The sequence below is a fragment of the Sminthopsis crassicaudata genome, chromosome 2 (genome assembly GCF_048593235.1).
Source record: "Sminthopsis crassicaudata isolate SCR6 chromosome 2, ASM4859323v1, whole genome shotgun sequence".
In the NCBI taxonomy this organism is placed as follows: Eukaryota; Metazoa; Chordata; class Mammalia; order Dasyuromorphia; family Dasyuridae; genus Sminthopsis; species Sminthopsis crassicaudata.
The window spans coordinates 86,277,400-86,290,832 of NC_133618.1; the positions used below are offsets into that span (position 1 = coordinate 86,277,400).

Genomic DNA, 13,433 nt, shown 5'->3' on the forward strand with positions numbered 1-13,433 from the left:
GGAATTTTTAGTTATTAGTCAGGTAGCCATTTAACAAGCATTTTTATAGTGTGTCAGAGGCTTGGAATGCAAATATGAACAAAAATTTCCTCTTATAAAGGAAGACAGCACATAAATGAAAGATGAAAATAAGTGAGGGAAATGAACGTAACTTGTGGGGAGCATTATTGAGAATACTGGATTGCAGCCTGGTGAGACATGAAGAGAAAATGGCTTGTACAACCCTCCTTAAAATGGTAGTTCAGTCAAAAGGAGGACTGCAGAAGGCTGAGAGGACTTCTAAGATGCAAAAGAAAGTTGATCCTCTAGGAAGAATAGTTCAGGCATAATCAATGAAGTGAACCTAATGAATTCAAAGCATTTGCTTAATAAAGTATTCTCATTGAAGTATTTAATGTTAAGTTGTAAAAGCATTGCTGTCTTGATTTTATAGATGAGGACTCTGACACAACTGAATTAACTTGAATTAACTGAATTAACATATAGCTAATGAGTTGCAGATATAATATTTGTACTTGGTTCTTATGTTCAAATGATGACTACTTTTCGTGCTACGCAATAATTCTGTCCTCAAAATGTATAAAGGTATAATGGGAGGTTACTCGCCACCTATATATTTCTTATATTATTTCACATTAGGTGAAAAATGCATTCCCTGCATTGAGAACTATTTAGTTATTGTTTTCATAAAGTTCTTATGACTTCAGCATTTTTCTTGCTCATTAACTGACAATCTATTCTTGACTTTGAAAATTTGTGATCCGGAAATTATAAACTATGAAGGCAATATGATTAATTTCTTTGAATTAAGTGAAGAGTAATTTTTGATCAGCAAGATTTTAATTCAAATAACTGACAAAATATAACGTTGTAATTGATAAAGAATTAGTACAGATAAATGTAAAAGTAAAGCATATGGATGAATATTTATTTCTGGTAATAGCAATAGTATTTTTACCTTCTCATTCTTTGTTTATGGTTGAAGGAAATGCCGTGTAATTACTTTTGTATTTTCTAAGAGCAGGAATGCTTGTGGATTTTTGGCTGCCTCATCATGTAGCTAGTTCTTTTAGCTGTTTTTAGCATATTAACTTTTGGACTCTTTGTATATTTAATGCATATAGGGTAGATGAATGGAATATAATAAATACAGTCAGTCTTACCTGTCTAGGTTATTTCATCCTAATGTTTTTTGTTTGTTTTTGGTAAATGAATAAACAGCCAGAACTATAGATTTTTTTATCACAGAAACAAACTTGATAACCAAAATTAAAACAATCACATTTGGTTGATTATAAACGATTACAATTAGCTGGATCTGCCATCTTTGTGAGCTTAGACAAGTCTTTCCCTACCTCATTACCTATAAAATACTGTGCTCTAAGATCCTTTATAAATAGAAATCTACTTATTTATAGTCACAGAACCTGAAATGGCAGGGATTGCAGAGATCACAATAGAAGAAACTACAGATCATCTAATCCAATGAGTACATTCAGGCTCAGAGAGTCTGAAAAGTCGAAGACTACTATAACAAATACTTAACCTAGGATATATTAAGCTAGCTTCTCCAGTTTTAAGAACTCTTCTCCTTGTACTTTGTTATCTCTTCCAAGAATCCCTTTTACTCTCCGTCTCTGACAAGAAGCTAGCTGTTGATTTGCTGCTTAAGTTCTATTGATGAACAATCTGCTAAGACAGTCAGTTGCTCTTGTAGACAGCTTTTAACTCTTAAGAAGTTATCTAGAAATTTGTTCCCTTATAGCTTTGATTTTAATGTTCTTAGTTGTACCCTCTGTGTGGGGCCAAGTAAAATTTGTTATTTTCTATAAAACAGCATTTTGGTATTGGATTCAAGATCTGTATCACCAAATTTTCCCTTCTGTGAACTGAACATGTCCAGTACCCTTAACAGGTACTGTTTATCCTTTTTAATCTAGTGATGAGGAATGGAGAACAAACAAACAAAAAAAAAGCTATTGGATTTAGTGATAGTCATTAGTGTTTTTGAATAGAAAATAATTGGTAAAATGATACAATTAAAAAACATATTGCAAAAAGTTGAAGTGGGTAGATGGTAAAGCAGTAGATATGCTACAGTATCTTACCTTGTGGAAATGTGGCAGTAGTAGGGAGAGGAAGTAATTGACTTAAAGGGCCAACCAAATTTGGGGAAAATTAAAATATTTTTTTTATTTAAAAAGGATCCCTGAAATTAGCTCTATATCTAAAACCAGTTCTGATTTTTCCAGTCAGGTTATTGGTAAGGTGAGGTAAGGCTAAAGCTATCTTAGATTTGAATAGAATCTTACAAATGCCATCATTATTCTTCCTTAAACAAAGATCCTTACCATCATAACCTCTACCCTCACCTCCATTATAGCACATAAAAGATTAAAAGGACATGCCATACTTTGCAATAAATACTTTTTTAATAGAATCTTTTGTGTATATGTTACACATTTGAGGAATATAAATTAAGTATAGCAGCAGCCCCATAAATCGTCTTTAACTGATAAGTAAAAAAAAGTAAAGCATTTGTTAGATGAGGGAAAAACATGAGACATTATGAAGCTGGAAGTAGTGGGTGCTCCTAATACCTTTCCTTCCTTTGTACAAGTTGAGTTATTGTACTGGGTTTTGATTATTATTATTGTGAGTATATTGATTTTTAGTTAAGTAGAGGCCCTAGATGACTCATACCTACCTCCCTTTTTGGTGCTACTGACTTTTTAAAAAAAATTGACTTTAAAGTGAATCTCTTGTGACTGATTGCTATGTGTTGGGAAGAGATATAGCATTGATTTTTCTTTACACACTTATATTAATTTGTATTGTTTATGATGAAATACTTCTACATTGAGCTTAAATCTAATTCCATTTATCCAATGGTAGTAATTTGGCTATAATTTTTGCTCTCTTGTGGGCTTTAGTGAACCCTTAAAAGTTCTGCCTTTTTTGCCTTCATGCTTTGGTTTAACTTATTGATTGTCCTGCTATTATTTATTCCTTCAACACAGTACAACAGAGCATAATTATGATAAACACTGGATGTGATCTACCATTTATGTACCCACCCACCCCCATTTCCCCCCCAAAAAGAACCAAAAAACAAAAAAATCTACTCCCTCTCCCTTTGGTGTTTACAATTGATGGAATGCAGCAGATGTAGACAGGGAGAGTATATGTAACTAATTGAAGTTACCAGTATGAACATAGGGATAAAGAAAAGATAGTAATCAGTTTATTGAGCTCTTACATGTCAGGCTCTAGGAATACAAAGAAAGGCAAAAGACATTCCTTGCTGACAAGCAGCTCATAGGTCTAATAGGGGATAGGACATGCTAATAACTATTTACACACATGCTTGAAATAAAAGGCACTAAAATGATGAAGCAGTGGAAAAGATTTTCTATAGAATGTGGGATTATAGCTGGGACTTAAGGCAGTAGGCAGAGATGAGGAAGGAGAGCATTCCTGGCATAGAACTGGCATGCCAGTTTGAAAGTCATTATATGCTTTTCAAGAAATAGCAGGGATGTTAAACGTCTGTGTGGAGGTGGCAGGTATTAGAAGACGGTATAAGAAGGTATAAGAAAAAGGAGGGGATGGGAAAGTTAAGAAGGATGCTAAACAGGTTTTATATTAAAATCTATATGGGAGATGAGAAAGATTAAAGAGTCAGGGATTTCAACTAAGTTTTGACCTAGCCAAGCACAAAAATCAAATAAATTTAAGGGCACACCTGGAAACCACAGATCTTTCAAGTCATTGAAAGATTAGTTGTCACTAACCCAATGTAAAGTTATATTTTCTTACTGAATACTTAAGTAAACTATATTTGCAATATGTTCCACATATATTTTAAAACGTATGGTTAGAAACTGTTTTATAAAAAAAGAAACCCAAAAAAGCAAACTCATCTAATTTTTCCCTTCTTTAATATACAGGGAAGTCGAGATAACATGAGTATTGTGCTAGTTTGTTTTTCAAATGCTCCTAAGGTCTCAGATGAGGCAGTGAAAAAAGATTCAGACTTGGATAAGCACTTGGAATCACGGGTTGAAGGTAAGAAATCTACTCTGGAAAGGGTGGAAAGGGAGATTTGTATCGGCTTTTAAAAACAAAATGATTGAAGTTGGGTATTGTGATGAAATGTTTCCAAGTAAAAAGTTTTTTAAAAAGTAAATAAACCTTTTTTTGGGTAGTCAGTATTTGGCCAAGGTATGTGAGAGTCCTATAGAAAAGGGAAAAAAGACTTTTTTTCTGAGGCTGGGGTTAAGTGACTTGCCCAGGGTCACACAGTTAGGAAGTGTTAAGTCTCTGAAATCACATTTGAACCCGTGTCCTCCTGAATTCAGGGCTGGTGCTCTTATCCATTGTGCCAACTAGCTGCCCCCGGGGGAAAAACTTTTAAAAAATTATTACTTTCTAAATGGCAAGGCGGGGAATTATTTCAAAATAACAGTTCAATGCCTACATTCCTAGTTATACTGGATTTGTTGTCCTAATCATTAGTAACTATTATCTACTTTGTTAGTGGAATTGTAGCAGCTTAAACTCATTCAAAAGTTTTATTATTATCTATTGCCAAAAAGGATATAATGAAAAAATTTAGTGTTTCCTTCATACTGTTGATTGTGGAATTTTTATGCTGACCTTGTTATTAGCACCTTTTAATAGACTTATAACTAATTTTTTGACATCTCTGTGTTCAAATGTATAATGCAGATACTAACTACAGGTTTGAGGTTAAGGCAGACAATTTTTCTTATGAAGTTATTTTTAAATGACTCTTCTCAAAATTTATATGTTCCCCACTAAAAGCTGCCAAACTTTCTTTTTAATGAATGACCCTCACTCTCTGTCAAGTAGAACCTACCCCTTCTCTCATAGCTTGAATTCTTTTCTGGCATCCTCCTTTGCATCATTTAAATTGTTGTTCATACTTAATATATCTAGTTTTATATTTTGATACCCACTTTTAACTGGTTCAGAATAAAATGTCTATGAAGTACTTTGGAGGGAAAAGTTAAAAATATTACATTGATACATGAAAAGATACATGAAAAGTATCACAATACCTAAGTTAAATTACTTTCAAAGATTTAGTTATAAAAATAGTCCACATTACCAGTGATAAAGTACTTACAAATGTGCTTTTCTTCACTCATGAGAATGCCTAGTTAATATTTTTTATTTTAACTCCAAGCACTTACTAGAATATTATTTTATAATCTATATAAAATGATTTCTTTTTCATATAGTTTATAGTCATATATAAGGTATATATTATACTATATATATATACACACAGTATGCTATATATATTATATATTATAAGGTATTTATTATTTTTCTAACTATGTTTTTTAGGAATTTTTTTCCTTAACAATTTTAAAAGGAATATTTTAAAGGAACTCGGCAGTAAAATTTGGAATTTTCTAGTTATTCTAGGTAATGTGTTAATTTTGAAAGATAGAAATATTTAAATAGCTTATCCAAATGGATTACCTGGATTGCCAAGTTCTTGGGAATCAGAATACCAATTAACTTTGTGATTTTTTTTTTTTTTAAATAAAATTTGAATTAAATTTGAAAATCATTTCTTATGTGCAAACAAGTGTTAATATTAAATGCACTAAGGCTTTAATTATTACTCATTTTGAAAATGAATGTCTTTTGACAAAATATACTATTTTTCATGATCATTTTATGAATTTAAGTGGTGTTTGTTTGCATGCAGAAATTATGGAGAAGTCTGGTGAAGAAGGAATGCCTGATCTTGCCCATATCATGCGCATATTGTCTGCAGAAAATATCCCTAATTTACCTCCAGGGGGAGGTCTTGCTGGCAAGTAAGTAGAAGAAAAAGTAGTTCTCGCATTATAATAATTAAATAAAGATAATTAAATATCTTTATGAATGAGAACTTAGTAATATTAATTAATAACATAAACAATTATTATTAGTATTAATTATTATAACTGTTATTCTTCTTACACTTTATATTTATCTCATTTGATTTTCATAATAATCCAGTGAGGTAAAAATTAGTTATTAACTTGCATTTGACAGATGAGGTAGCTGAATCTTGGTCATGGTAAGAAAGTGAATGCTAGTATGAAGGGATTCTATGCCCAAGTCTGTCCTCACTCCTGTGCCCAGCAGAGCCACCCCTATGCTTTGATTCTCCAAATTTGGCAGGATTTCAACTAGCGGCTTCGTTGAATGAAATCACTTTAAAGAGCTTTGTAAGCCATCAAGCACTATCTTTAAAAAAAAAGTTCATTGTCTTTTATTGGTTTATCTGTGATCCTTAAAGAACTACTAGGTAAAACTTGGAAAAGGATTATTTTGTTAGAAACTACTTGAAAACTGTCTTAAATATTCTTCTAACCATTCTTAATGGACCTTTCTGGTCCAAGAGGCAAGATCCTTTTTAGGAACAGGGTAAAGGCCCCCTTGAGTAAAAGTAATGAAAAAAATATATTTTGTAGGATAATTCAAGATTCATCAGATTCCAGGAACTAGAATTCTTATAGCACTGGAGACTGGCTATAGAACAAAACTAAAGCTGTTTTAATTTACTAATAAAGCTATTTCTTCCATGTTTTTAGGCGCTATATTATTGAGGCTGTTTATAATAGACTAAATCCACATAGAGAGAATGATGGGGTAAGTATTTATTTTATAAGCTTTAAAAGTAATTCTCTAATATGGTAAATTTAATATAGCTAGAATATACGTAGTAAAATTTAGATGTGATAATGTTTCATTTCATTCGTAATACTAGAAATCACTTGTCATAAGTTTTTAGTTCTGTTTTTAGAAAAGAATATGTAGTGCCTGCCTTTGGACAAATTCAGTTCATTTTAACTTTCCTATATACCCATCCAGATGAATACCTTTATTGTAAAAATAAAAGAATCTTAGAGAAAATGTGCAGTAAGCTCTTAAGTGAATGGAGGAAATACGAATTAAATTATACTGTGAATTGTAAGATCATGTCCTTTCCCCTATAATCTCTTATTAATGAACCATTCTGCTTATATGGTTTCAGGAAAAAAACAACAAAAATCATAACTTACAAACAAAACTCTACTACTTACTGCTAATAATAGCCTACTGACAAGAGACAAGATGAGACAGTATATTCCCTATATAAAATGAAGGGATAGAATGGGGAAAGGCAATGAAAGGAGTTTAAATCAATTCATAAAACATTCTTTTTTAAGTGATAAAACTTTTAAGAGAAAAACATTCTATATAAAAACTGGAAAGACTTCCAGTAGATGCTGGCTTTTATCATCAGAAAGTTGGCCACTAAGCAATTAATTGCTTTCAGTCATAGTTACAACATGAAAACTCTTAATAAAGGCTCTCTAGAGGGAACATATTCACACCAAGTCAAAAAAAAAAAAAAAGCAAATTTCTGAACTTGATGAAGTGTCTGATAAATTATTTGTGCCTTGTATTTATTAGGTACCAAATAAGCTTATGTTAAATTGAATATCTGCTCTTTCACTTTAGCAGAATCAGATTTTGTTTTAAAGTTTGAAAGGCTTAGACCATGATCAAGAAATTAAGATATACAAGGATCAGAAGGGTTTATTTTTTAACTTAGATTTTTAAATGGTCCTGCTAGGCAATAACACTTCAACAAGGTTTTGAGAAAAATACCCCAAATGCTGTATAAGGATTATATATGAGGAAGTTATACATATAGCCCAGTATTTACATGTATGTGTATGTGTGTGTGTTTATGTATGTATATGCAAGAATATACTTAAAAGGAAATGTTTATAGGTTTTTAGTTTCAGGAATTCCTAGTTCTGTCCATACTACAGTACAGTTTTTGAATAGGAGTAGAGGCATTAAGTATTTGAAAATAAAAGTACAGTGTGAAAGGGAAAGCCAGGAAGGATATAATGTAATAAAATAAATTTTTTTTAGTAAAGTAAGGGTTATAAGTTGTATAAGTGCAAATGTTGCACTGATCAATGAAAAATGTTGAAAGTCATAGAGAGGCTTCCTCTGTGTTGATTAGCATCATTTTATAGGAATTTTGAGCAGTCATAAGAATTGCAGAAAATGTTGTTTGTACTGTAATCGGAAGTTCCTAATTGAATAAGATTTGTCTAAAGGATAGGTGAAATTTTAACCTTATCTAACAATTCACTAGTAACTCATTTGCTAAACGTAATTCACTCATTTATCAAATATTGATTTTATTTTCTCCTTATGTAAGACACTACTTAAGAACTCAGCTTCTCAAACTGTGGGTTGCAACCCCATATGAAGTAGTTTGCTAAATTATGATTTATCTTAATTGTTTTTGTGTATACCTATTTTATACATACTGTAATATCTGGAGTCATGTAAAAAATTCTAAAGATGAAAAGAGGTTGTGAATTGAAAAAGTCCTGCTATAGAAGATTAAAATAATTCAGACATGGGTCTTATTTTTAGGGAGCCATAGCTTTAATCTTATTTTTACTTTATTACATATACATACTTTTAAGTATATTTTATTTTTTTATAGGTTTTTCCCCTTAAGTTCCTGAAATCCTTGAAAAAGCCCTAATTTTAAAAAATGAATTAATAATTTTCAGTGTTATTCTCAGAAAATTTATAGATACATACATACACACACACACACATATATATATATATATATATATATATATATATATATACATACACACATATATATATATATATATATATATATGTATACACAGGATCAACACGTTATAGACAAGAATGTTAGGAACTTTAAAGGTTGAATAGTATTCAATATACTTTGGAAGCTAACATTATTACTAAAGAATAATTCTTACCTTCTTGTTATCTTTATTGAAGCAAGTGGGGGTATGTGTGTGGGTGTTTGTGTGTGTATGCGTGCATGTGTTCCTTTTTACATAGTTTTAAAACATAAAGGGGATTTTGTGATAGCCAATTTTGTAATGCTTTTTTATCCATGGTTTTCTTAAGAGCAGTAACAGTTTTATGTTGAATCTTATTTACATGCCCTACTGTGTAACTAAAGATGCTGTATTTCCTGATAGTTCTGATATTAAAATATATCATAGGGAAATAATCTCTTTCCTATCCTAAATAGATACATTCCTTTAATATATAATTTAAGAATCTCTTAAGAGGTTTTTAACAAAAGTGCTTCTAGATGATAGTTACTTTAGGGTAGAAACTTCTATTCCCATAAAAATAAGTGTTGTTGCCCATATTTATGAAAAATACATAATAGTTGTATGAGTTTCCAGTTTTAGTCAGATAAGGTTCAGTTATTGTTTAGTTGTTTCTGACTTTTGGTAACCCTATTTTGGATTTTCTTGGCAAAGATACTAGAGTGGTTGGTTTCCTTCTCTAGATCATTTTACAGATGAGGAAACTGAGGCAAGCAGGGTTAAATTTGCTCAGAGTCACACAGTTATTAAGTGTCTGAGGTCCTATAAGTGTATAAGTGTATGAGGTTCTATATCATTTAGCTGCCCCAGTTAAATAAAGTAGTAAGATATAAAAGGCTAAATAACAGTTTAATATACTAGAAGAAATGTCAAAAGGCAAAATATGATTAGTCCTTAGGTGAATTTAAAAAGCTTGATAAGAGGTCATTTCAAAGCATAGTTATCTTTTAGTCATGGATAAAGTAGTAGGTTTTTAACTGCCTTAAAAAGGAGATAATATTTAGATCAGTGCAGTTAAAGAGTAAAGGAAGGAAAATTTTAGCTATGTTCTGGATCAAACTCATTTTTCTGAAATGTTTAGACCATTGGGGTCTAAATATTTAGACCCATATTGGGACCTAGCAATAAGGAAGTTTTGAATATTAGCATAAGAATTTGGGACCTTTTCATAGTGATATCATGAAGCCATTGAAGTTTGCTTTTGTTTTGTTCTTTAGTTTTTTATGTGAAAATTTAGGAAGGTCAGAAAAAAAAGATCACCAAAAAGAAATCAGTTGTGAGACTGATAATCTAGTCTATTGGCAAAAAGAACCTGACAGTGGAAATAGAAATATTAAAAGTGAGAAAAATAGCATAGAAAGATTTAACTTTATTTGGCCTCTGATATTTTGTAGAAGGGGAGGAAAGCAATATAGTATATTAAGCTTGGAACTATTGAGTAATATGCACTTTAATGTATTTAATCTTTAATTGTTAGATTTATTTCAGAGTCTGACTTATTCTGTGCTTTAAAAAAATAATTACAGGGAAGAAGCAATATTAAAGAAAAAATTGACGTGATTTTTTTTTTTCTCTCTAAATAATTAGAGATGTAGGTATATTTACCATGAAAATACTATGCTGTGATCCATATTCAGTTTCCATAGTTCTCTCTCTGGATGTGAATGACATTTTGTATCCCAAGTCTATTGGGATTGCTTTCATCACCATATTGCTGAGAAGAATTGTCATTATCATATAATCTTGATGTTACTGTGTACAATGTTCTCTTAGTTTTGCTCAGTTCACTACGCATCAGCTCATGTAAATCTTTCCAGGATTTTCTGGAATCAGCCTTTCTTATAGAACAGTAATATTCCATTACCTTCATATGCCATAACTTATTCAGCTATTCTCCAACTGATGGGCCTATGCTCAAATTCCAAAGGACTTGAAGAGATTAAAATTTTCAAAGGCAAGCCTCTTGTTTAACATCTTAGTTAATAAGTAGCAATATGAGGACGTTAGCCTGAGTGTCACAAGTTAAATCCAGTACCTTTTCCTGTACATATAAATATGAAAAATAAATATAAAAATAATTTTTATTATATTATATTTATATTATAAATATAAAAAAATTTTTTTAGAATCACATCCATTAACCAGTTTACATTCATGGATCAAAGTATAGTAAAAAGAATATGAATTTGGAATCAGAGGATAGGTGTAAGGTCAAATATGGGCTCTGCTCCTTATTATCCCTATGACTTTGGTCAAGTCCTCTTCCATAGAATGAGGCATTTGGACTATTTGATTATCAAGGTGTCTTCCTGCCAGCTTCACAGCATCCCTGTAGTTATTTTATTGCCTCATCCTGTCTCTACTAAGTGCCTTGTCAGCCTTGTAACATTCCTATTGTTTACTTCTGTCAGTCCCATATAAGAGCTGCTGCATTTATTTTCTTTAAAGGTGGGGAAAGTATTAAAATCGTTCTGATTGGGTCCACCATATTTGTTACGCAACTTCAACTGGACCCTTAGTGCTTCTGGGCAGTGTTTCTCTACCTCTTATTAATTCCACTTTACATAGTGGCTCTTCATCTTTTAGTTAAGGTTCTTTTTTTCTCTACCTTCATTCCACCAAAATGCTACTCGACTTATCAATGATCTCTCAATTGTCAGATCTAGGATGACCTTTTGTTTTTATTCTTGTTGATCCCTCTTCAGCTGACATTCTTCAGGTGACATTTTGGTTACCTCTTTTCCTTGATTCTCTCTCTTGGTACTACTCCTACCTATGTGATCATTACTTCTTAATTTCCTCAGGATTCTGTCCTGAGACCTCTTCTGTTTCTTTATATGATTTCATTTAGTGATCTCATCAGCTTTCATAGCTGATGATTTTTAAATCTGTCTGTTCTTCTGATCTCTCTTCTGACCTCCAGTCTTAAATTTCCATTTGCCTTTCATTCATCTTTTACTGGATGTTCAGTAGACATCTTAAGCTCAGCATATCCAACTTGAATTCATTTTTTTTTCTCCTTCCTTCCCCATTCAGTTTCCTCTTAACTTCCCTAACACTGTTGGAAGCTCTACCATACTCTCAGTCCCTTAGGCTCACATCCTTGCACTGCTCACTCCTATCCTCACTACCCCAATTTTTTGCCAATTTCTTCTTGAATATATCTTCCCTCATATATATCATATATGAAATTTTTTTTTCCAAGCCCTTTATAACCTAGCCGCCTTCTGTCTTTCTCCCTGACTCAAATTTTTCAGTTCAATGACACTGGCTTCCTTGCTTTTACTCAGGCAACATACTTCTCAGCTCTGAGTGTATTGTTTGGATATCCCCCATGCATTCCCTCCTCTTGCAGAGGTGGCTCGCTTCACATTTCATTTAGAATCTAATTTTCTGCAGAAGTGTTTCCTTACTACTATTAATTCTAGCTCCTATCTATATAGTCCTATCCTATAGTTATTTCTTATTTTTCCTACATAGATAGCTTGTGTATTATTTTCCCCATTTGATGACAGTTCCTTGAGGATGTTTAATTGGTTCCATTATTGACTACATTTGGGTTTTTGACAGAAATACTGCAATATGCCATTTCCTTCTGCAACTCTTTTTACTGAGGTGAACAGTATCAAGTGATCACACAAAGCCCTGAGTCACAAAGCTAAGAAGTGAATGAAGCCAGATATAAACTCAGGTTCTATCCACTACCTGTCCTTCCTTGAGGGCAGGGCCTGCCTTTTTACTAACCATTTGTATTTTGTATTCCTAGTACTTAATGCTGTGCCTGGCAAATAGTACTTAATAAATAACCTTTTACTAAACTGTAGGTTAAGTGGTAAGGATACTGTTTTCTTCTTTCAAGGGTAAGTGACTTGCTCAGGGTTACATAGCTTCTGAGTAAGTGATTCTAACAACCTTTTTTCAGTGTTCTTTCACTGCACTATCACCATAAGAATCTTAGTATTATATTACACATGCTTCTTTTACTTTTGAGCTTTTTGTTCTTATCTCTAATACTTTTGAGACATTGAAATCATATACATTTATTAACTGCTATTAAAATTTCTGTCAGCTTGATTTCCATTTAGGTGAAAATGTGATTTCATTTCCAAGGAGGCAAGACTTATTAAATCATGGAATTTTTCCAGCTTTTCTTCATGCTATCTTTTCTACCTTCTGTGATTATTTGATTCCTGATTTTGTAAATTTGAGAAATATTAAAACATAAAAAATAACAAATTTTGGAAAAGCCATTATCCAATCTGTAGTATTCTACTATACTTTATTGATAAATATAAAACCTATGTTCTTGAATATGAAAACAATGTAGTATTATGAAAAGAGCTCTAGTCTGTGAGCCTCAAGACCTGTCTTCAAGGTGCTATTCCAGTAACAACTAGTCATGATGTCATAGGATCTGAGGGAAAGAACTCTATTCTATTCATATTTAGAAAACATAATGAGGAAACTCTCCAGAGCTGTCAGTGCATTTTAATAACTATTCCGCAGTAGTATGTCTGATAGAATCTTGATGAAATGTGGTCCTTGAATCCAGGTCTTCCTGATTTTAAGACCACTGTCAAACTCTCTTTGTAAGGAACATTTGAGAAGATCCATGAGCGGTAGTATTCATGCACTTCAATGCATCTTTTTTCATTTTGAGAAATTTTTACTAAAAGATGTGCCAGATTTGGAATCAATCTGGGCTTTAGTCCTGGTTCTTCTGTT

General features: G+C 32.0%; 1 protein-coding gene across 3 annotated transcripts in view; it reads left to right on the top strand.

The window, feature by feature from the left end:
* PPM1B (protein phosphatase, Mg2+/Mn2+ dependent 1B) overlaps window positions 1–13,433 on the top strand; it is a 67,979-nt gene that overhangs the window by 48,933 nt on the left and 5,613 nt on the right. For all 3 annotated transcript variants that reach the window (XM_074286705.1, XM_074286706.1, XM_074286707.1), the window contains exons 3-5: window positions 3,951–4,068; window positions 5,747–5,858; window positions 6,621–6,678. In XM_074286705.1, the coding sequence (XP_074142806.1) occupies window positions 3,951–4,068; window positions 5,747–5,858; window positions 6,621–6,678 (288 nt within the window). The remainder of the gene's footprint in view (window positions 1–3,950; window positions 4,069–5,746; window positions 5,859–6,620; window positions 6,679–13,433) is intronic.